The sequence below is a fragment of the Phaseolus vulgaris genome, chromosome 5 (assembly GCF_000499845.2).
Source record: "Phaseolus vulgaris cultivar G19833 chromosome 5, P. vulgaris v2.0, whole genome shotgun sequence".
NCBI lineage: Eukaryota > Viridiplantae > Streptophyta > Magnoliopsida > Fabales > Fabaceae > Phaseolus > Phaseolus vulgaris.
In genome coordinates, this window is record NC_023755.2 from 36838099 (window position 1) to 36863136 (window position 25038).

The 25038-nt window shown below is 30.0% G+C and overlaps 4 protein-coding genes and 1 non-coding gene across 6 annotated transcripts; 3 read left to right on the forward strand and 2 right to left on the reverse strand.

Moving 5' to 3' along the window:
* The first annotated feature begins 128 nt into the window (after positions 1 to 128).
* On the forward strand, positions 129 to 2557 carry LOC137835684 (uncharacterized). 2 transcript variants are annotated; one of them, XM_068644295.1, is made up of 6 exons: positions 129 to 417; positions 500 to 700; positions 1272 to 1583; positions 1798 to 1959; positions 2179 to 2262; positions 2338 to 2557. In XM_068644295.1, the coding sequence occupies exons 1-6, from the start codon at positions 367 to 369 to the stop codon at positions 2443 to 2445; spliced, it is 918 nt and encodes a 305-aa protein (XP_068500396.1). In that variant the 5' UTR covers positions 129 to 366; the 3' UTR covers positions 2446 to 2557. The 2 variants fall into 2 exon arrangements, with proteins under 2 accessions (XP_068500396.1, XP_068500395.1); XM_068644294.1 differs by having other exon boundaries at positions 2179 to 2557.
* Positions 2558 to 4507: 1950 nt separating this feature from the next.
* Positions 4508 to 9601, forward strand: LOC137835685 (serine carboxypeptidase-like 51). The gene is made up of 13 exons (XM_068644296.1): positions 4508 to 4738; positions 4859 to 4953; positions 5146 to 5253; positions 5395 to 5635; positions 5786 to 5829; positions 5909 to 5976; positions 6080 to 6185; positions 6393 to 6601; positions 6687 to 6756; positions 7202 to 7252; positions 7843 to 7895; positions 7990 to 8122; positions 9445 to 9601. Exons 1-13 carry the CDS (start codon positions 4600 to 4602, stop codon positions 9523 to 9525), a joined length of 1398 nt encoding a protein of 465 aa, XP_068500397.1. The 5' UTR covers positions 4508 to 4599; the 3' UTR covers positions 9526 to 9601.
* Positions 9602 to 12296: 2695 nt separating this feature from the next.
* On the reverse strand, positions 12297 to 13971 carry LOC137835686 (protein SENSITIVE TO PROTON RHIZOTOXICITY 2-like). Its single transcript, XM_068644297.1, has one exon. It carries the CDS (start codon positions 13768 to 13770, stop codon positions 12526 to 12528), a length of 1245 nt encoding a protein of 414 aa, XP_068500398.1. The 5' UTR covers positions 13771 to 13971; the 3' UTR covers positions 12297 to 12525.
* A 4525-nt stretch (positions 13972 to 18496) lies between these two features.
* Positions 18497 to 18569, forward strand: TRNAV-UAC (transfer RNA valine (anticodon UAC)). The gene has a single exon. It is a non-coding gene; the product is annotated as a tRNA-Val (tRNA).
* Positions 18570 to 22853: 4284 nt separating this feature from the next.
* Positions 22854 to 24274, reverse strand: LOC137835688 (zinc finger protein ZAT5-like). The gene has a single exon (XM_068644298.1). The coding sequence runs from the start codon at positions 23931 to 23933 to the stop codon at positions 23013 to 23015; it is 921 nt and encodes a 306-aa protein (XP_068500399.1). The 5' UTR covers positions 23934 to 24274; the 3' UTR covers positions 22854 to 23012.
* Positions 24275 to 25038: the final 764 nt, after the last annotated feature.

The following is a 25038-nucleotide window of genomic DNA, read 5'->3' on the forward strand; positions in this document are numbered from 1 at the left end:
TGTTGAGTTCTATTTTTTTTTCTCATCTTCCCATGTTCTTAGTAAAAAAAACTGATATTATACTTAACATAATTCTACAATAAACTTTGTGTGTTTTTCATTTAAAAAGAAGTGACAATTATAATTTTAACTCGAAAAAAACAATAACTGCACTCATGTTTTGAGTTTAAATTGTGTTAGAAAGTTTTGCCATTTAAAACAGTTTTATTCCATTGACAATTTGAATAAATCATTTACAAGAGATCTGATAAAATATAATTTTAAACAAAACATTCTTAAAGAAGTGAAAAATTGGAAGGAAACACTTTGGTGGCGGCTATTGGGGACGCTTTGGAGGTTTGACCAGTTTTAGCACTCACTGGAGACATGGCATCTGTTCCATCGGCAAATGCAAAGAAACCTGTGAAATACTTTGTGGTATGTTTGTTGTGAGTTTATTGAGTTGTTCATTGTTTTCACTTAGGATGTTTTGTGTGGTGAATCTGAGTTTGATAATCAGGTAGATGCATTTGCTGAGGCAGCATTCAAGGGGAACCCTGCAGCTGTTTGTTTGTTGGAGGAGGAGAGGAAGGAGGAGTGGCTGCAAGCAGTAGCAGCTGAATTCAATATCTCCGAGACCTGTTTCATAACTCCCATTTCTCCAATATCTGAATCCTCTATCTCCCGTTTTCGCCTCCGATGGTTTACTCCTGTTGCTGAGGTAAAAATATAATCAGAAAGGTTAATAAGATAGTTTACAACACATTAGCCCAATATCTGACATTAGTTATACTTTGTTGAAAATCATAGATCTAACTATATCTTACACAATTTGAATGAGTCTTTGAATTGTGTAGTTTATGATAAATTTTAGTTAGCAGTGTTGGGAAGAATTTGTTTGAGAGTTTATAGTTAACACTCTCAAGAACTGCATAGAAGTAGAGTAGCTTTGGAGTTGAATTAGTCCAAAGTCCAGGTCATGATATCTAATCTGTTCTTGGCGTTGTTGTTAGATTTATCAGATCAACTGTTACTGTTTTATTATATGTTCAATGGTAAAAACTTCATTTGAGTTAGTTTTGAAGTTGTGTTAGTTCTAATTCAAATTTTAATTATTTTTGGACCTTTTGGACTACCTGTTATCAAACAATTAGCCTATGTTCAGTTTTGCAAATTTTACTTTGAGCTGACTTTGAGATTAAGTTAAACCCGAACATTATTAGTAAGGGCTAATTATATGATTTTGGATTTCTGAGCTTCATTAGTTGTTAAAACACTGGCATTTTGTGCAGGTTAAACTTTGTGGTCATGCTACATTAGCCACTGCACACACACTATTTTCATCTGGTTTGGTGGATGGTGATATTATTGCATTTGAGACGCTTTCTGGAGTATTAATTGCTAAAAAGATCCCAACGATTGATACCACCAGTGCCTCAAACTTGGAAAAAACCCCCACAGGTTTTCATATTGAATTGGATTTTCCTGTTGATTCTTTTACAGACTTCAGCCTTGATGATGAGAGTGCTTCACTAATTTCGGAGGCATTGGACGGTGCTTCCATAGTTGATGTGAAGAGGACAAAAATTGGAGATGACTTGCTCGTAATTGCTATTCCTGTTCTCTTCCATTTCGTTATTATTGTCTGATACAAATCAGTTCAGCTTAGATGTTAACATAGAGATACTGCTGTATAGTGTTGAACATCTGTTAATCTGTTTGATTATTAGAATTAAACTATATGTATGTATCTACGCAAGTGTGTGTTTTGAGCAATTGTTCACATTGAACATTTTGAAACTTACAATTTTGTTCTAGGTTATAATCTCATCTGGGAAAGCTGTCTTAGAACTACAACCAAAATTTGATGCACTAGTTAAATGCCCTGCAAGAGGGGTAGTTGTTTCTGCGGTGGCTCCTTCAGATTCAGAATTTGACTTCTTTAGTAGATTCTTCTGCCCAAAACTTGGAATCAAGGAGGTAAGTGGCTAAGAATCTTATTTATAGAAAGATTCATGTTTTGATTTTGAACTTGATACATTTCTGGAACTGTATAATCCCTCAAAAAAGATGCTATTATCTTCTTTCAACAATAACTTCACCGTTTTAAATTAAATTGAAGAAGAAAGCTTTAGAACAATGCAAAAACTGATAGCAAAAGTCGTCCAATCCTTCATTTCACTTCATGTTTCCTTTCAGGATCCTGTTTGTGGGAGTGCACATTGTTCACTGACACCCTACTGGAGCAAGAAGCTGGGAAAGTGCAACTTCAAGGCTTATCAGGTGGGAACTCTCATCCCCTTCATTGGGATAAAGCATTACAGTACATACTTACATAAATGTATCATATTCATGCAGGCATCACCCAGAGGAGGAGTTCTCAATGTCCACTTTGATGAACCCACACAGAGAGTGTTTTTGCGTGGAAAAGCTGTTACAGTAATGGAAGGGCATGTTCTAGTCTAGCAATGTTCTTAGTTTTGCAGAATATGTAATTGCACCTGAACATGTGTAACAAAACTTCAATCTCATGAAATAAACATCTGATCATTGAATAAACAAGTATTCTGAAATCAAATCACCATTTCATTAGCATGTAGAATTTTTATACAAGTTCTTTACGAAGTACAGAAAGCTTAAAACCCTAATAAGAGCTAGTGAACTTGGTAACAGCCTTCGTCCCATGGCTTTGCCACTATCAGAAAGGAGAGAATGCAGAAGATGATGGATGAAAGAATGCTCTTAGATTTTGAAACTGTGTTGTATATATAGAGGTTCAGTAGCTGCTATTTGATTGATTGATAGATATGGGTAGGGTACAGATTAGATTGATGATGTTAACCGTTGGATCTTTGCTTCTTTTTTTAGTGTTTTCACGGGATAGATTTGTTTTGGATTGAGTTTTGCCAGGGTAGCATGAAAAAAATTTAAAAGTTAAAAAATTAGTGAACTAAAACACAAGGTTAATTTAGATTTATTATGTTTGAACAAAAGGAAATAAATTAGGGAAAAATAGAACAAATAACTTAAAGCTATAAGATGGAATAAAACCTCATCCATATTATTTATTTACACTATGGAAACACTCGCATCGCATTGTTCCACTTTCGTATCTGCAATTTTTTTTTCTACTAAATTTTTATTATTGTAAAAATTTAATATATATAGAAATAAAAAAAGTAATATGTAAAAGAAAAATATAAATTAATTAATCAATCTATTTTTTTTATTTTTCTCTGAGTTTTTTTTTAAAGTTTTTTCTCTTTTTCCATTAGTAGTTTTGAGATGGAAAGATGTGATGATGTTCAAGTTAAGATTAAGATTCACTTGATAGTAAATGACTTTATCAAAGAATAGGGTTGCGCAAGTGGAGATAATAATTGGAAATAAGTGTTATTTTATTTGATGTGTGAGATTTGGAGAAGAAATCTAATAAATGTGTTGTTGCCTTAAAATAAGAAATTAAGAGAAAACTGAGGAAGTTAGTTTGCATATAAAAACTGTCTATTAATATTAATTTAAAAAATATTTTTTTAAATAATTCATATGAAATGATAAAATACTTCATCGTAGTAATAAAATTATATATATTAAACAAAGACAGAATCAGAAAAATTTGTGCACACAAAAAAAGGATTATTTAAAAAATTCATTTTTATATATAGATATAAATATGTAGATATAGATGAGTAACAAAAAATTCAAAAAATTAATTTAATTATATATATAATTAAGTGATTTGATTTGTATTAAAGATAAAATTAATTTTTTTTTAATAAAATTGAACTAAACTATTTATTATATTTAAATATAATATTTACTGTATTTTATTTATGATATATTTATATTTATTAAAATACTATAACAAATTTATATTGCAATTTTTATGTATAAAATTATGTAATTTTTAAAAAAATAAAATTTATGAATAGAAATTATACAAAATAATTCAAAACATATTTTTCTATTTAATAGTTTTTCATTATAAAATGTTTAACACTTTTTAGAAATATTTTATAATCTTTTTAAAATGTTTAACAATAACTACTACAACAAAATAAAATCATGAAATACAAATTAATTTTAAAGATGAAAAATAATTAATTGTTACCGTGACTAAAGTAAAGATTATTTTAAAAACTAAAAGAAATTGATTTCTAAATTTTTTATTATTGTTAAATGATTTATAAATTGGTATCTAATTAACTTTAATTACAATTTATATATATATATATATATATATATATATATATATATATATATTCTAGAATAGTTTTATCCTTCTTTTTTGTTCTTATATATTACCATGAGTGCATTTTAATCATTTTACTTTATGTTTATTAATCTCTGAATATGATTGGCTTTGAGAAACTAAACTAAAAAAATTATTTTTAGGCAATTTATTTCTATGCTAATGATCAAATCAATAACAAATAAATAATTTTTATCAGTTTAAGTAGTAAGGGTATGGAAGTTAATATATTTTAATACTCTAAATTTAATAATAATAAAATTTGTATCCATCTTCAATCCTGTTCCTGCATAATTGCCACACCCTCTTTTTTTGTCCTTTACTCACTCACTCTCCTTGTTACTTATCACTTCATCTCCTTCCCTAGGATGGAAAAGTTCCAAGCTTTTGGGATCACTCTTGTATTCTTTGTTATACTATTTCAGGAAGGATCAGTAACATGTAGCAGTAGAAGCTCCAGGAATGAAGATGGATCAGAGGAATGGGGATATGTGCAAATTAGATCTAGTAATCTCTTCTTTCTTTACTTTCTCATGGTACATAATGAAAAACTAGCATGATTCTGTGCCTTTGAAAATTATTGGACAGTAGTTACTTATCTTTATGCTTTGCATTTTGCTATCACAGAAGCTCATTTGTTCTGGTGGCTTTACAGAAGTCCATACAGAGTGGATAATCCCTCAAAGCCCTGGCCAATCATTCTCTGGTTGCAGGGAGGACCAGTATGTGTTTTTTTAGAGTAAAAATCAATTATCCTGAGATTAGAAATTTTTTTCTCATTGTAGTTGACTAAATTGGTTTATGGAAATTATGACAGATTTCCCAATATTCATTCTTAAAGTTGGGTTATTATATGAATTAAGAATAGCCACATTTTGTTCTAATGACATTGATTTTTTCAAAATATTGAACAGGGTGGTTCAGGAGTTGGGTTTGGAAATTTTGGAGAGATTGGTCCTTTGGATGGCAATTTGAAGCCCCGGGATTTCACATGGTTGAGGAAAGCAGATCTCTTGTTTGTGGTAGCTCATTAACTCTTATTTTTTTGATTGAAGCAATTGGTTACAGTTTCTAAGTAATTTTGCATTGTAATGAGCTTTTCACTGTGCTTCTTACATCTTTCAATGACATTAAATCAATGTGTCATGCCATATACTATACAGGACAACCCTGTTGGAACCGGGTACAGTTATGTCGAAGATTCGGATCTCTATGTCAAAACAGATGAAGAGGCAGCCACAGATTTGACAACCTTGTTAGCTGAATTATTCAACAATGATGTCAACCTCCAAAAGAGTCCTCTGTTCATTGTTGCAGAGTCTTATGGTGGCAAATTTGCTGTAGCTCTTGCATTATCAGCTCTCAAAGCTATTCAACAAGGAACATTAAAGGTTATCCTTGGAGGTATATGTTCCTTCCACATTAACATCATCCAAGACAAATAACAATTCTTGTCCATCAATATGGAGAATTTTGTTTTGTGTTCCTTACACAGATCCATTAATTGCATATATGAAATATTATATGTATAGTAACTTTCTTTTTCTTATTTAGGTGTGGCATTAGGAGACTCCTGGATCTCCCCAGAAGATTTTGTGGTATTTATCAGTATTATTGTAGTCAAAGGTTAAAACTTAACTTACAACTTTCACAATTTTAATATTTTCAACCTTGCAGTTCTCATGGGGTCCTTTGCTGAAAGATCTATCAAGACTTGATGACAATGGACTGCAAAAAGCAAACAGGTGCACCTTTTTTCCACAATCTCAAATAGACAAATTGGTGAAATGTAGGAGTTTGATTTCATTTTCTATATTATCTGATAGATAAATATGATTTTACAAACAGTATAGCTGAGAGGATCAAGCAGCAACTTGAGGCAGGTCAATTTGCTGATGCAACTAATTCATGGGGCGATCTTGAGGATGAGATTAGCACTAGCAGCAATTCTGTGGTACTATAATTTCCATTAATCACATTGGTGTATTTATTTAATCACTTGAATGCTTTGAAAAACTGATATGATTATTAAAATAGTGTATACAAGTGAAAGTAACATTTCATGTCATTAGCTAACTTTTGGAGTTGTGGTAGATTTGAAACTAGTTGTAAAAGTGTTTTGTATCACAGCTCCTGAAATTCTAAATTTGTAATACTTCAGGATTTCTATAATTTTCTACAAGATTCAGACATTGGTTCAAACGGCTTAAACGAAATGGAGCTGGGATTATCGAAAGAAGTGGCAATTATGCGATACTCCAAGTATCTAATGTCAAAGATTTCAACTCTTGGTAGTGAGGAGGATGATCTTGAAAAATTACTAAATGGTGTCATAAGGAAGAAGTTAAAGATCATTCCTGAGAATGTAACGTGAGTTCTTAATTCTTTGAATTAAAAAAATCATCTCAAATTCCAATTCAAATTCGTGATCTCACAACTTTTGTGATGATGACAGATACGAAGTGCAGTCCTGGGAGGTTTTCGAAAGTCTTGTAACTGATTTTATGAAGCCAAGAATCAGTGAGGTAAGAAGATAATAACATGCTTAAACCAATTTGATTATGTATTTTGTGCTCAAAGAATTTTTGATGATGATATTTATTTTAAAAGAAGTACAGACAGGAAAAAAACAGAATAAAGAAGGTAAAGAATATGAGAAAAAATATTTATTCTGTTTTTTTATTCAAATCAAAGCAGGTGTCTGAATATATAGAAATAATACACTTTTTTATAGGTCTAACTAAAAAGAGAATGTAAAAAGACAATAAAGACTAAATCAGAAAAGACAAAATAAAGACTAGATACTTGTATAAACACAAACAACTAAGAATTAGAAAAAAACAAAATTGATATTAGCTTCCTTCTAGTAACCTTGTATCTATATCCTTTGATATTTATAAAATTAAATTAATTAAAATGGGTATTTTTTTTTAGTTTTAATATTTGATGTCTCTAGTTTAATTCCCTTAGGTTGATGAGCTGCTGGCACTTGGGGTCAACGTGACTGTGTACAATGGTCAAGTAAGTGTCCTTCCCCAACATTTTTACAAACAGTTTATATCAAAAGTTGATGGCAGCACAATATAAACATTGTTCATCCCAATTGTTTGATATATGTAATCTGGGTTTAAAGCATGGTATCTGTATATTTAAGGAAATTGACAGAGCAAATTGCTGGAAAACCTGATTTGACCATCTTTTACTTTAGAGATCCTTCGATTAGAGATGAAAACAATTTATTGTATATAAGTGGATGCAAACCTCTCACCTCACAAGTTGGTATTATAAGATTGAGTTAAGCTTAAAATGCATTTCGTAATGATTTTTTATGTGATTTTCGCATCTCAATTATTTGAAATATTACAATGTGCATACAACATTGTTCATCCCAAATTTGTCTGTGGTGTGAGAAATGATAACATTAAATTTGGATCATGCTACTATATATAATCAAAATTAAAAAGATAATAAACATGTACATAACTATTTAGAAAGTCATGTGCAATTTAATGATCTACCTATCCTATTCTTATGTCATAATAGTAGAAGTACTAACATAGAAAAACATGCATGTAATCTCAATGGATCATTGTAATTTGTGGTTATTATAGGTTGATCTCATTTGTGCAACCAAGGGAACAGAAGCTTGGCTTAAGAAACTGAAGTAAGCAACTATGCATCATAACTTTGGATCTTTGGTGAAAGCATAGATTTATGAGAGTAATGGTGTTTTTTCTTTTTTGGGGTCCATTGTGTAGGTGGGAAGGACTTGAAAGTTTCTTGGAAAAAGACAGAACCCCCATCTATTGTGGAAGTGACAAAACCACCAAAGGGTTTTTCAAGTCACACAAAAACCTACATTTTTATTGGATCCTTGGAGCTGGTCATTTTGTAAGTGGAAATAATTCATAACCACTGCTTAACTTTTTTATGTGGAGTGAACCTCCAAGTTATAAGCTTTACTTACTATAGAATTAATAAAAACAAAGTAAATAACATTAATAGTTAATAAAATAATAACAATTGATATTTTAAGAAATTACTTATTATTTATGTATATATAATATTAATAACTGTTAATTTTGTTAATCTATGATTATGAGTACTCATCTTAGCTGTAAGAATAGTTTTCTCGAATAATTTATTTATATTGTATTTGTATTTGAAAAATTAAAATAGTTGCTTATGTGAGTGAGAGAGAATAAAGAAAAGTGGTGCCTGATTTGAGGAAAAATATATTTTTTATGGTGCATCAGCAAAATTAAGTAAGCATCTACGTATTGGTTAATAATTTCTACATTTTCTTTTTAAAGACTTTAACTACAAGTATGATATGAATGATTTTTTTATTTTATATATGTTATATATAAATGTTTTTAAATTGCGTTTTTTACACACATTTGTTTTATCAATAAAATAAAATAAAATAAGACATTTGAGGAGTGTTCCAATTCTTATCTAGACACTTTAAAATGTTCTAACATTTATACAGAAAATGATCAAGACTAATATGTTCAACACCTTACCTACAAACATCCATTAGACTCTACAAACCACCAAACCAATTCTTAAGCAAGAAAAAGAGTGGTGGGTCACATTAAAAGAATTGAGCAACTATCCTCTCAAGATCCTTATAACCAATCTTTAGTTGAAAGATAACAAAATACAATACAAACAAAACATCTCCTAATACAATTAGAAGTACTCACAAAACAGTTACCAGACAAATTCCTGATTGAAAAACAAGTACCACACAAATCTATTCAAGAATGAAACTGCTTTCTTCAAACCTGAAAACACATTACCTGCTTAGTAACACACAAACATATAATCATATAAAAATTAGAAACTGGTTGAGGAAATAAGTAAAAAAATAAAATAGTATAAAATTATAATTATTAGTGGTAAGTGAGATGATTGAAAGTGAAGCATTTATAACTGAAGTTATACTTCTACTCAACGGTTTATAATATATTTCTTAGTAAAGGAATAGATAGAAAGATGAGTGAGAGAAATGTTAAGTTAACATCATGAAGAGTTAAAAAAAAGGAATTATAATAAGACTAACAAAATATGAATCCTTGTTAATTGTGGCATCAGATTGATCATGTTTTAGGAATCAATCTAAAAGAGATTAATTTGTTAAATTAGGAGTGTCTTTGATTTTCTTCTTTGTTTGTTTCAGTAATTTATTTGTTTGGTCACTGTTACAGGTACCTACTGATGAACCCTGTGTAGCACTAGACATGGTTGGTGCAATTACACAGTCACCAGCTATTTTGAATATACAGTAATGTATTATTATGTACCCAATGGAATAAATAAATTGTTACAACCCTAATAAAGAGAATGGCATTGTCACTTAGTATATTTTAGTTTTTTTTGTCTCTCTTCTTTACAATAATGTGAGTATGAATTGAGTAACCAAACAATCTATGATATTGGGGAATGAACAAATAAAAGATGTTAAGTTCATTTTTTATCATTTCAAAAAACATAGAAAAAACTCTAATAAATTCTCCCATAGTGCAAAGATAAAAAAGGTCACAACTTTAGATTTTCAAAACTAATCTTCAATTTAGGACTTAATTACACTTATAATAATAAACATATCATTTCAATTATAAATATCTCTTTGCTTCAATTAGCAAGATTAGCACTGCACTATAAAGACGGATAATTGATTAATTTGTATCAAATGTTTTTATTTGAATTTTATCATATGCGAAATATTGTATAAAACTGAAGAAACATATAGACTAATTTAAAGGGTCTAGACATAAATTATTTTTACAAAGAGAACCCAAATTTCAGCTGTTGCAATAATATTCTTTTGAAAGGGAATTAATAGAACTCTACAAGAAAATAAATAATTAAGTAGTAAATAGTAATTAAATTTAGAGATTAAAAATAATTAGTTATTATATTAACTAAATTAGATACTAATTTAGAGACTAAAAAATTATTTATATTTAAAGTGTTTTTTATTATTAATAAAAATTTATAAAATGATTTCTAAATTTGTACTTACTCCTAATATTTTAGATTCTAAAGTAATTTCTAAAAAACTAATAAAAACTAATTTAAAATATAAAGTAGTAAATAGCTAAAACATTGATAACTAATGGTTAGATACCAATTTAAAAATTATTTTATTAATAATATAAACTACTTTAGACACAAATTGTTTTTAGTTTATAAAATAATATCTAATTAATCAAATACTAATTAATTATTTTGATATCTAAAATTAGTTTCTAATTAATGATCTTCTTATTAGTGGAAAGAAATAAAGAATAATAAAATAATAAAAAATAGAAATTAGATGGATAAAAATAGGAAAGGAGGAAATTAGAGAAATTTCATTGTTTTGAATAAATAAAAAAAGCGAGTAGAAAGAAATATATAAATATTATATATTCTCTAAGAAAAATTAAAACACTTATTTCTCGTTTCATCTTGAGAAAATAATATTTGTTTATAGATTTTCTAATTTACAAAAATGATTTCTTTCTTTTATATTTATTTTTCTCTTACAAACACATTAAAAAAATATAATGCCTCTATCTTATTTCTTATCTTATCTCGTGTCTTTCACTTATTTAATACATGACTCTCACAATCAAACACTAGACCGATAACAGTGACATCTCATGAATTATTGTTTTTATCAATAATTTTGTCTTAAAATGATATACTCAAATAAAATATAATTTTAATTTCTATAATATCCATAAAAAAATATTAGAATTTATTATTTATTGAATGCAATATAGTGTGTCGAGCTTCTTTAACTAAAAAAAATTATAAAATAAAAATCAATTTTTAGAGATAAAAAATAATTAGTTGTTATAGTGACTGAATTAGAAAAAACTAAATAAATTTTGGTTAAATTAGTTTCTGATTAGCAACCAAATTTAGAATATAAATAATTGGTAGCAAAAACTTTGTTTGCTAATTAGACACCAATTTAGAAACAATTTAACAATAATAAAAATTAATTTAGAAACCAAAATTATTTTAATTTCTAAAATGATCTTTAATTTAGTCACCATAGCAACTATATATTTTTTATCTCTAAAAATTAGTTTTTATTTTATGATTTTCTTGTAGTGTCTTACCTAATATTGTAGATACCGTATATATTTACTTATCCAAAAAATTATATAATTGTATATTTTTATATGAGTTAAATATATATATATTTTTTTGTCTATTTTAAATCTTAGGTATACTTATAATGAGAAAATTATTTAAATAAATTCTTATCAATGTTTTTTTTTACTTAATAAATTAATTTTCAATGTTAAAATATTTCATAGACTCACATAAATGTTACAATAGAGTTTAGAGTTTAAAGTAGATCACGAAAGACATATGTAACTTTAATTATCAACTACTATTGATTTTCTTAACTTTGCTTGTAGAGAAAAACTTGAGAAAGCTCCTCGAGTGACTTTACTTTAAATGTCATATGTTATACAGTTGATGTACAAACTTCGTTTTCAACTTATTATTAATTAGTGGCATGGATAATGGCCACAGTTATAATTCACCATACAATGTTAGAGAACACCAACCAATTCCCACAAAATTTTGTCTACACTCATTTTGTCTTTTAACTCTGCTTTCACCTTTAAACAAACCAATCTATATATGAAAAAACTTAGTCTTTTATATATTATCTCCCACAGTAAAATATATATTCTTTTCAAATTTTGAATTATTAAATTCCTACAAGTATTATTATTTTATCGTAACAATTAATAATATGACACTCCTTTTTTTGTAATTTTGCGCTTTCTTTTGTATAGAGTTCTAAACTAAGGATCATTAATTAACACACATATTTTTGCTTACTTTGTAATTGGATTTGATTTCAAAAATAAAATTTATATCAATTATTAAGAGAAATAATTGTTAATATATGGTGTGTTCACAAAGACAAGGTACTCACCAAGGCACAGAATCCAAGCGATACAAAATAATCTATGCATGAAAGTTTCTATACACTGATAGCATCTGATTTTAATTCATTATCACAGACCAAAAGGTGACAGAAAAACAAGACAAACTCTGTAAAATTTATAAAATGAATAAAGCTTTGTAAGTTATGCAACTTGTTTTTTTGAAAAACTAAACAACTTTTATAAAGATTAAAAAGCATAAGCTAATTATAGCTTACAAAGAAAACATATTTTTCTTAGTGAAGTTTAGTTAAAGATGTTACAGTATGATTGGTGTGAAGCAGGGAGAAGAGTTCTTGATGAATGATGATGATAGAGACATAAACATCATCTTGAGCTACCATCAATCTGCATTTGCAATGTGTGCTGCTCCAATTTTGCTGAGTATGATGAGAGAGCAATATTGGTGATAGCTGGTTGGTGCCCCACGAACAAAGCAACATGGCCCATGAGTTTGTCTTTCCTAGAAAACGAAGTGCCACACGAGCACTGCCACTTGAGATCCCCACAGTGCTTCTCATGTGTCCTCAGATCAGAGAGCACAGAGAACTGCTTCTGGTTGCATCTCTTGCACACATACATTTTGGGGCAATGGCTTCTCTTGTAATGATTCTTAGCACAAATCATAGACTTCAATGGCTGGAACTTGGCATGCTTTCGGTTCCACCTACACCCTTCTTGAGGACACGAATATCTCTTTGGCTTCAGGCTCATCAAAATCTCGCTTTCCCCTTCTAACTTCCCCATATTCTTAATTGGGTTGCTTAATGCAGCATTGGTCTTGTACTCATCCCCATGAGCCCTCATGTGCATCCTCAAATTCGCATCACGCTTGAACCCTTTGCCACAAACTTGGCAATAGTGCGTGTACTTAGCCAACAAATCCGCAGCATCCAATTCAATTATATCACTATTCTTTGGTGAAAGCCCTCTATGATTATACCACTCTTCGTTAGGTTCATGTTCTTCTCCACCTCTACTAATAATCATATTGTTTTCACTAACTACAACGCTTGGATCATCTTCCTTAGTCTTACTAATAATATTGCTATTATCCTCGTTATTGTTATAGCTTTCACTAAACCAGTCCAGTGCCTCTGACTCAGTGCTAGAAAACAAACCCTGATGATGGTCACTGATATCTATGCCTATGTTACCAAGCACACTTCTATTTGTGCCAAAATTTGAGTGAGGCAATAACTTGTTCAGCTGGTGCAATTTGTTGGTGCATGTATTAGTATCATTAGTACCTGAAGGGGTAGTGGTGAGAGCCATCTGTTGGCAGGTGAGCATCATTGATGTGGCAGTGACTATGATTTCTTGGATTGTGGAGTTCATGCTGGATATGGCCATGGAAGTTGACTCGGGTAGGCTTTCATTTGGGGAGAGAATAACACCTACTAGGGTCTGCACCTCACCAACCTTGTCCTTCAGAATAGAGAGATTGAAGAGGAGGGTACTGGAGTGTGAAGCTGAGGCAGACTCCACAGAGGGTGACACCAAATCTTCTGGGTCAGAGAACATCCGAAGCCCTTGATGATTTTGGAAGCTAGATGTGGCCCTTGAAATCATTGCAAGATTACCTTCTTCAAACACTGCTATCTAGCTGCTACCAAGATATTAACTCTAAAGATTGGTTCTGAGTTTCTTGATATAAATATTGAAAGCATATTACAATTGAAGTCTCACAAGCAAATTAAGCACACTTAACATAACATATATGATGGTAATAAGAGAGAGAGAAGTCAACTGAGAGATGAAACTTGAAGTTCTTCCCCACTTACGACCTCCCTTGCATGTACCCTATATGAGGGTGGGACCATTCTTCATTCGAAATTGTAAAGAAATTGCAAGTGACAGACACAGACCAATGGGGTACAACTTTATTGGACTTCCCGGCAATACGTTTTTTACATGTTGATGAGTTTTTATAATATTATTAAAGCTTTCTAGGTTGCTTAGATCTATAAACCCTACCATGCTTCTCTCTGTCCTCACTCTCCTTTCTCAACAAAGAAACATTATTCTCTTCTCTATTTAAATATTTTATGTGAACATAACTGACTTGGTTTTGTTTTTGTAAAACTTTTTGGAACAATTTTTGTCATTATAATAGTACTATGTGTGTTTTTATTGTCTTTCAAATATTGATTGATATAGAAAGACCCTTCCTTACACATGAATTCACTTGACCATCCTAAAAAAGGTAATTTGATACCAAGAACATAAATGACATAATAATCTGTATTGATTCCAAAAAAAGGTGTGAAAGATTAAAAAACCAGAGGCATCTGAGGCAGACTTGAAACAAAACTGATGAAGAAGTAGAAGTGACTCAGGAGAAGGAGATGAATGGTCTACTGTAGTTTGAAACTACGCAATGGATCAATCCAAAACTAAAAATCAAATTAGACAGATAAAATAAGCAGAAGTTAATATATAATAAATGCTCAAATCAATTTTATGTTTCATAACTTTCCTTTTTCTTTTTATTTTCTTCACTACAAGAAAATCATCAAATAAAAACCAATTTTAGAGACAAAAAATAATTAGTTGCTATAGTGACTAAATTAGAGAACATTTTAAAGATTAAATAATTTTTTTGTTTCTAAATTAGTTTCTATTATTGTTAAATGATTTCTAAATTGGTATCTAATTAGCAACCAAAGTTTTTGTTACCAAATTTAAAATCTATATAATTGATAGTTAAAACCTTGGTAGCTAATTAGATATCAATTTAGAAACTATTTTACAATAATATAATCTAATTTGGAAATCATTTTTTTTGTTAGTTTCTAAAATGATTTCTAATTTAGTTATTATTGCAACTCATTATTTTTTGTCTTTAAAAAATTAGTTTCTATTTGATGATTTTCTTGTATTGCTTATGAACTTTAATAGTTTTGAACATTCTTAATATAGTATTTTTTAATGCTCACAAATTATAATTATATTAATAAAAATATTTTATAATATATAAATGTGTATAAACTTTATTTTATAAATTGATTTTATAAAATTTAGTAATCATATTGAATTAGACTTGGTAAATATAATTTTTTTTTTTGGATGAAGTTGCTTCTCAAATCTTTGTGTTCAGAAAAATAGAAACAAACATGTTAGGTGGATTGAAAATATATTTAATCTTGTACACGTTTGTTTGATTGGTTTAGGTTTATCTAGTCAACCTATTCCAAAGTTTGAAATATTCATATGGAAGAATCTTGTTGAAAAATAAGACATGAGAAATAGCGTCATGCATGCTTGGAAAATGCAAGAAGCAAGCTTCATAAGATGACCTAATCCCGAGCCATTGCCAAACAGTCAAAACTCATGCAGCCTTGCCATCCAGCCCTGCTAATTATCCATATCACTCTCCATGCCATCTTTTATTCCGATTATAAAAATATTTTTAACATTTCTGTATGCATGTATATATAAGCTTTTTAAAAATAATTTTTAAAATTATCTCAACATGTTGAAAAACTTCTTAAATTTTTTTTGGTGATTTTAAACTTTTCACTTTTAAGACTTGGTAAATAATCCTATAAATTTTAATGAATTATAAGTAAAGGTGACAAATATTCATTTATCCTCGCCTTCATTATTATTCATCTATTCTAACAACAGTCATCACCCACTAAAAAGAATAACAAAACTGAATAGGATCAAATCCATTCTTTTACTTTTATGAATGCTTGATATCAACTATTTTTTTAATTCAATATATCAAAATTAATTAAATCATTTTCATAATTAATTTTCCTAAATGTAATGTTTTAAAAAAATTCAACATGATCTACTTAATTTCGTTCTAATTTTGTTGGAGGATCTCATTCACTCAAATTTGACCAAATATATTGTCAAATGATTTTGATGAAAAACATTATCGATTAGACGTTCATGAAGACTTTATCAACTCAATTTTAATCAAGACATAGTGACAAAATGTCATTAATTTCACAGGTACGTTTATATGATGTTTTGTCGTATGGATACGGAGATTAAAAACAAAAAGGAGTAGATTATGGAGAGAATTTTTAGAGTCTAAATACAGGAGTTGGAGGGGTTTAAAAGACTAAGAGAAGAATAATTTGGACTCGCTCTGGTGGAGGGAGTTGAAAAGAATTTGGTGTCTCTAAGAGAGTGGGACAATACCTTTGAAGACAAGATAAGATGGGATATAGGTGATGAAAAGTGTACTTTGTTCCGGAAGGATAAGTGGTTGGAAATGGTGGAACTTAAAGTTAGATTTCCAAAATTATTTTCTTTATCTTTATCTAAAACGGTGAATCGGTCAGGTGGGTGGGTCAACAATAGGTGGACTTGGAAAATGGGTTGGAGAATGAACTTATTTGTATGGGAAGAGAATCAGGTAGCTCATCTATTATGCCTTTTGGATAATAAATTTGTTGTTAGAGATGTTGAGGATATGTGGATTTGGGGGAAAATGATCCTAGGATTTATACGGTTAAGTTAGCATACGAGATACTAAGGAAAGAGTTAGTTAATGAGGACAAAAATATGTTTGAATGTTTTTTGAAGGATAAGGCTCTCCCCTCAACACATGTGGAGATCTGGAAGGTGTTACAAAATAAATTAGTCACGAAAGAAAAATCTTAAGAGAAAAGGTATTTCTTTAGATAAATGTGTTACGGGTGAGGAGGTTAAAGAGACAACAAATCACCTCTTTTTTAGTTTTAAGATTGCTTGTCTAGTGTGGTGTTTATGTTTCTCATGACTAGGTATGATCATTGTTTCGCATTATGAATCCAAATCCCATTTCCTTCATTTTTCAGGTCTTTGGAAACAATGTCAATAGTATATGAAGGAAAAGTCTGTGAATCGCCGTTTTAAAAGAAATTTGGAAACAAAAGAACTATGTCATTTTCAAAAATGGTAGAGTAGATTATACCAAGATCTTTACTTTAACACAATTAAAGACATGATCTTAGATCTCGTACAAAGAAAGACGTGTTGATTTTCAATATTCTGAATGATGTATTGATCGCATTACCTCCTTGATTTTGTAACAAAATGATATGTTTTATTAGAGGATCTTGTCGATAATATGTTTATAATCCTTGATCTGGTATGACATAAAAGCTATTTGGCTGGAAAGGTATTGGGTTTGTTGTTGCAGGTACATCAGCCACACAATGATGGAGGATTTTTAGCAGGATGCAATTTTCTTGTTTTGGGATTACAAATGGAGGAACTAAGCGAGAAAGCATGGAGGCAGGGTAGAGGAACAAAGAGGAGTAAGTTTGGGGGATGTTCAGTGTAGATGAGGAAGGATTGAGAAACAGAAACAGTGGGGTGTAGAATTTTTAATAATTTTTTAATAGATAAAAATAAATGAGTTGATATTTTATTTATGAATGACTTCATAATAGATTAAACTTATTTATTTTTTTACTGATAATATATATATATATATATATATTGAAAATAATTTAAATTAAAAATGAAGCAAATAATATTTTTTAAATAACCACAGATCCACTTCTACTCATCTTAGTAATGGGCTTTGTTATTTACACCTCTCTTTCTTTCTTTAAAACTACTTTGTCTTTTCTCTTCACCCTCCCGTCTCTCTTTTAACTATTTCTCAGAATCCATCACAAACCTTGTAACTTATGTATTTGGATAGTTCATTCGAAAATATATTTTATATTTATTATTTTTAAAATTTATAATTATTATTTTAATGGTTATTTATAAATAAGATAATTTTAAATAATTTTCTAAAATTATATTTTATATTAAATAATCTGAAATGAAACATTTTGGAACTGTATTTTGAATTATATCATCAAATATTTTTATATTGTACTTTCCATAATTATAATATAAATTTTGGAAAAATTAAAATATACTTTTAAATTGAGTGATGTACAATTTTTTTTTTAAAATATAAAAGTGTTTAATACGACTTTGATATTTTTATATTGTATGAATGGTAGAAGATAGTTCAGGTTGGAGAAAAAAATGTGTGCAAAGTTAAAAGAAAAAAGATATTACAATGTATTAGCTACTTTATTTAACTTCCTATGCACATGGAAACAAGTAATATTTTTCTCTATACGCTAAAATCAATGTTTTTCTTCAAGGACAAAATTTAACTTAGCAAGAAAGGTACTTACAATCAAATGAAAATATTTCCCCGAAAAAGAAATACATATATTTGGATAAAAGGACGCGCATGTTTTTTTATTCTCATTTTATTAAAGAATTTCTTAAAATTGTTTTATAGTTTATTTTAAATATATACTATTTGATTAGGGAAACATGAGAAGTTGCTGTGGTGTAGTGGTTATCACGTCAGTCTTACACACTGAAGGTCCCCAGTTCGATCCTGGGCAGCAACATTTTGTTTTTGTTTATTAATTTTGTATTAAGATAATAATTTGTATATATATTTTATCTGATAAGTATAATGATAGATTTTTATAAAAAATTAATGTGCTCAATAATTTTTAAATAATATAATTGTTCGTTTTGGAAAGAAAATGGTGTAATAGTTAGTGTAATCAATAATAATGTAATCTTATATGTCTTCATATACAGTATGAATCTTTTTATTCATTGAATTATAAGTATGTATTATTTTAATTGCTTATACAAACTTCATTAAATTTAAATAATTATATATTTATAAGTTTGATTTATATATAACGAACTCCTATAAAATTGTAAATACTATCTAAATATTTTCACTATACCAATAAAAAAATGTACGCTGGATGATTTCTCAGATAATATAAAAACCAACGAAGTATATTTAATAGTTTGTGATTTGTTGATACTATAATTTTTAAATATTTTTGGCAATTAAGGTCTAAATATATAATAAATTAGTTCTTACTTTTTATGAATTCAATTTTGATTTATATATATTAAAAAAGTGTTAAATGTTTTTTTTAATCTTTATAATTTAAGTATTTTGTTTTTTCAGTTCCCATTAAACTAGTTTGGTTCTTTTAGCTGTTACGATTTGGCTACTTTCTTCTTCAAGTCCTCACACTTTATTTTGATCATTTTAATTTCTGAAATACATTACATGTGTACATTAATGACAAGTAACATGCTGACATAACAAAAAAAAGGAAAAATATTTCAAAGAATATAAAATAAGTCAAATAATTTTGTGGTCTAAAAACATATAAATTATAAGGACTAAAAGTATTTGACTCTTTAGTTTTTTTAATCATCAATGTCGTATAATTAATGATTGTAATGAATGGACTGTTAGAAAACATTTTTGTTTTATATTGACATTATAAAAAATAAGTTAATAATTTAATTTAGTAAATCACAATAAGAAAAAAAAGAAAAAAAAAAGATTTATTTATAGAGAATCTTTTCATTGGTATAATAAGCTACTATCTAGTCTGTTATTAGAATTCTTTGTGAATAGGTATAGTTTACCTATGTATCGTTTTTGTTAATATATGAGTTTTGGTCTAATCTCTTATATTTTTGTATTTTTTTTTTAATAATACTTTTTTCATGTAATGATAAATGATTGTTGTTACTTGATATGTCAAGTTGCATAATGATATCTAACATAAAAAATTTTATTAAATAAAAAAGAAAGAAAATTTTAGAAGCATATAAATAAATAAAAATAACAAAATGTAGAACACAGGTTCACAACAATATGAAAGGTTTCAGTTATCCGGTTCCTAGTTTAACTCAAACATTAGACATAACATTACACACTCTCTTAACAATTTTTTTATACTTTAACATTTCTTAAAAATTATAGATACGACTCACAAAATTTGATAATTTTAGTAAATTTCAATAAAATAAAAATGTATTTTAAAATTCATATATAAAAAAAGTATATTTCTAATATTTTTCTACTACCACATATGAACGTGTCTTGAATTTTATAATCTTAGGATGTACACATGCTTAAGTGGTAAATCTATCTGTTGTTGTTTGATTTTGAGGTTATGAAAAGGTTTTCTGTTTTTATCATGAAACGATTCATTATTTTTCTGTTTTTATTAAGGTTCCTAGTTTTTGTTAGGTATACTGGTGCTGGTGTTGTATCTTTGTGTTATTGAACAATCAGTTAAGTTTTATTGTAAAAGTCAACTTATACATAAAATGCATAAAATATCTATAGATTTTTTGTGTTGTTATGTTGTTGATTTATTTTGGGTTTAGTTAGAGACGTATAATCTCTCTTTTGTGTATATAGATAGAATTATTCTTCAAATATTTAATTTAATTTATTTATTATTGATAAAAAGTGTGAAGAATTTGTAGCCATTGGAAATTAAGGTAACTAAACCGAAAACCAGGGAGGTAGATCTTAGGTGGCCACATATATAGCACCAAAGTAAGAACTACCACTAAATTAATGAAAAAGAGGAAGACTTAAAATCCACATTTATTGTTCCATGGCTGGATACCAAACCTAGCTAATTAGTAATAATAAACTATACACGATCATGGTTTGGTTATGATAATTTGAACCTAATCATGTTGGATGAATACTAATGCATGATTAAGCAAGAGAAGCAATGGTTCTGTTAAATGGAAATTTGTTTAACACCAATAACACAAATAGAAGTGAAGGCTGCCAAATTTTTTGGTGATGGGCTAGTAGTAGCGACAACAGAGCCACATAGTTAACCAACTCAGCATTTTAAGTTTTTGTTTCTATCTCCAAAAACACTGAACCAATTCTACTGCAATATACATACCTACAAGCAAACACCATAACAACTTCTAATTACTCCATTCTTTAGTTTGGTTGAGTACTTTCCTACACAACTTACATACTTCCAAACTATTCATTCAGATGCTGAGATCAGAAGCCACGCCAAACAACTTTAACATATAGGAAAATTCTCATTCACTCTCTGTCGAATTCAGATTGTGATATACATGGATTACTATATTAACTATAACGTAGAACTCACATAGTTAAACCTCAATGCTCTAATTTTACGCAAGAACATGAAAACTTTCAATGTGTTTGTATTGTAAGTACACATGGTGTGGCCAAAAGGAAGAATTGTGTGAAAATGATGTGATACAAAATTACAAATAACGTGGGAATATATAAAGCGATTAAAATAATAGAACTCAGAATACTCGTTGTTCGTCCTTTTCCTTTTTTTACTGATAAGGACATTGGCATGTCATGATACCAGGGCCTGTCTACCCGTGACTGGTAATTGAGGTATGGCGAGACTAAAATTATCAGACGTTTAAGTTTTCTCACCGTTTTGTTTTTAAAAGACGTTTACCGAGACAAATTCATTTTGTTTTGAATTGAAAAGTTGAAGGGTAAAAGATGAAATGAGAGAAATTGGGATAGGGTTAAGAAAAGAAGGAAAGCAATGATTTATTATTATAGTACAAGCGTATAATGAAGTTCCTTTTGAGTGTAATAAGAATATTGTTATATTAAAAATGATAGAAAGGGGAGGTTAGAGAAGATGGAAGGAACTTCCCAACCTACATGTGCTAATGTCAATGAGTGATCACTTACTTCTCTTTTCTTTATCTCATTTCTTATGCATTCAGACACCTCACGCAACGTATGTGTCCACATGCTTGCCTTACCAGCATTCACCAAAACGTGCACATAACTAACTTTAGATAAGTGGCCACTGTAAGTCACTTCAAAACTCTTCCATCTCTCTCTCTCACACACTCTGCTACGTGTCCACATTTATGCCCTTCTCTCATGCTAACACACATTATTAATAACATTTATGTAACGCTGTTCTCATTTTCCTATTTTTCATGGAAGAGAAAAAATAAATATGTTGTCATTTCTTTCTCATGTCCCTTTCTCATCTCCATTCTGTGAACTGCATAAATAATAAACCCCAAGTTTGTAACTAGAAACTAGAAACTAGAAAGACAGATAGAGAGTATGGTTGATGGGTCCAAACAGTGGACCACACTACACTATACCTCCTAATCGAACGTTTGTGGTCTCAGACTCACCAGTATCTTTCTTGGGAGCATCAACTTTTCTATGGGTCCACAACTTCCTTCACATAATCACACCACAAACCCACCTACCCAACTTGTATTCAAATTTTACTTTTTTCTAACCAAAATTTCAAATTTACTCACTAAACACTTGCTAGATCAGCTTACTCAAATGGTTTAACTTAAAAGATAAAATAAAGTACTGTATATTAGAATTGGGGTGATCATTTAGAAAGTCACATTTTTGAAACTTGTTATTTTGATTTGTAATCCTTTGTTTTTGACAGTGAATGAAATGAAACAGAGTGAGGGTGGTAGCTAGAGTAAGTGAGAAGAACAGAGACTGAAAGAGAAGTTCTTTAAGTATTATTAAAGTAATATAATGATATGAACAAAAAGTAAAACAGAGGAAGCTTATCCCATGACTTTTGGTTGTGGTGATGGTGCAACCAAACTCCAGCCATGCCAATCCACTCCACTGCTCCATCCATCTCCTTCTCTTATGGTTCACTCTTAAGAAAAACGTCCAAAATAAAATAAGATACACACTCAAAATATATTAAAATTAATATAAAGAGAGAAAGAAAATGAAGATGCTCTATGACTCAATATCACTTTTCGTGAATGAAAGGCAACCATGAACACTAACCACTTACTTACTCAAAGTATTCCAAAGACTAAGTAGATAATCCAAATGAGAAATTATTAATAAGCGGAAAAAAATAATCCAAAGAATCGATAATTAAGAATAATTGTAAATTAAAAATAAAGCTAATAATTCACAATGATCATTGATCAAATAATATAACTTTTCTCCCCCTCCCCTCCAATTCCCACCCTGGCTTCTAATAATGGCATCCCACCAAAGCCGGAGCAGCCGACAGCATCATGGAATTCGGATTCCCCGGAAACTGAAACTTCGAGTCCCGGAGATCGTCCTCCGGCGCCGGCAGGTTGAGATCTAATTCTAGAACATTCCGAGGCTTAACTTCAACAGCACCATCAGAAGTTGTTGTTGTTGTTGTCTGAACAACAGTATTAGTATTAGTATTATTGTTGTTAGATGACCTATGCCTCCTCATGTGACCACCCAATGCTTGTCCTGATGTGAATTCTGACCCACAAATGGAACACTCGTGAATCTTGGACTTGTTTCCATGGAAATTCAAACCACCCCTATTGTTTCCACACCCTAATTGAAGCGACACTGAAGGGCTAATCTTCATGTGATTCTGTTTTGTTTCTTCGAAATTAAATAGTTGCGACGAGGAAGACGGTGGCGGTGGCGGCAACGCCGGTGGTGGGGATTTCTTTTCCTCAACCTTGGGCTTCTTGTGACTCGCCCTGTGGCCACCAAGTGCTTGAAACGAAGGGAATGTTCTGTTGCATGTTTTGCACTCATAAACATAAAATTCAATTTTGTTGCCACCCTTCTCTGTCTTCACACCATCACATAGCTCCTTGTGATGAAGAGGGTCCCTTCCTCCTCTTCCTTGCGCCAGGAGAATCAAACAATTGGCCATGTCTTCCTCTTCCTCCTCCAGGGTGACTGATGAAAACGACCCACCACCGCCGCCAGAAGCACTTGAACAGCTTGATGTCATGGCGGCGGCGGCCGTGGCAGTGACGGCGGTGACAACACAAGGCGACAAAGGCCTCAAGCGCCGCTTTGTGCGCTTGCCTTTGGCTATGTTGGTTGGATCGTTGTTGCATGAGACAAATTCCTCCGTGGCCATCCCTTCCATGTCCAATATTTCTGACAACATTATATATCCTATATGGTACTAAACAAAGACAATCAAACAGTGATGTCTAGGAACACCACAGAGGGTTTTGGCTTTGCAATAAGAGATGCTATAGTAGTGGAGAGAAAGAGACACAGAGACATGTAGAATTTATATGGAGGAGGAGTGTGTGAACAGGCTATATATATATATAGATGTATATATGTATATATTTATATTTATATATATTGGTAGTGAATGGGCCAGAAGAGGGTTTGTTATGTTATGATATGTTACAGTAGCTACTCCAAATAGTCAGCCACCCAAAATCTTCCTTGCTTTTCTAACCTTGGAAGTGTTGCTAACAAGAAAAGTTTGTGTTCTGTCACGCGTCTTTAACAGCGTCTGCAACCACGCTTCAATCACCACCACAATTTTTTTAGCCTCTCTTTCCGTTTCATTGCTGCAATTAATGTTTTCTTTTCTTTATATATTTCTATGTATGGTGGAAGTACTTTTTACGAAAGAATATTTTATTTTCCGCCAGTTTGTGTTCGAGAACAGCACACTGTTTTCACACACACACACATAGTAGTTGCTGCATGCGTATGATTCATCAATGATTAAACATGCTTTGCATTTTGCAATTAATGTTCAAATTTAATGAGACGAGCACGTCTATTGTCTGTGGTTTATCCTTAGCGAGTGGCCATGTAATTGTTAATGCTTTTTATTGAGAGTTTGAAGAAAGAGATAGTGTTGTTAAATGTTAACACTGATTATCTGTGGGTGTGGTTTTTAAGTGGTTTACATAAACCATTTTGCACACAAACCAGCTACACTACTTTATCTGGTGTGGCTTGTTTCATAAAGTTACTGCAATTACTTTCAAAATTATAATAACCATATATAAGATAAGTTGATTTATAAAGTAGGGCTGTGTTTGGATATGTTTATGTAAAAGGATTATTTAGGTGAAGTTAAAAGCATGTCATGTCATTTAGTTGAGTTTGAAAGAAAAGTAGTAATATAGATGGAGTGATTAGAGATGCCGGTGGCTTTCAAGCAAACACTGCTTTAGATGTTATGCATATATATATATATATATATATATATATATATATATATATATATATATATATATATT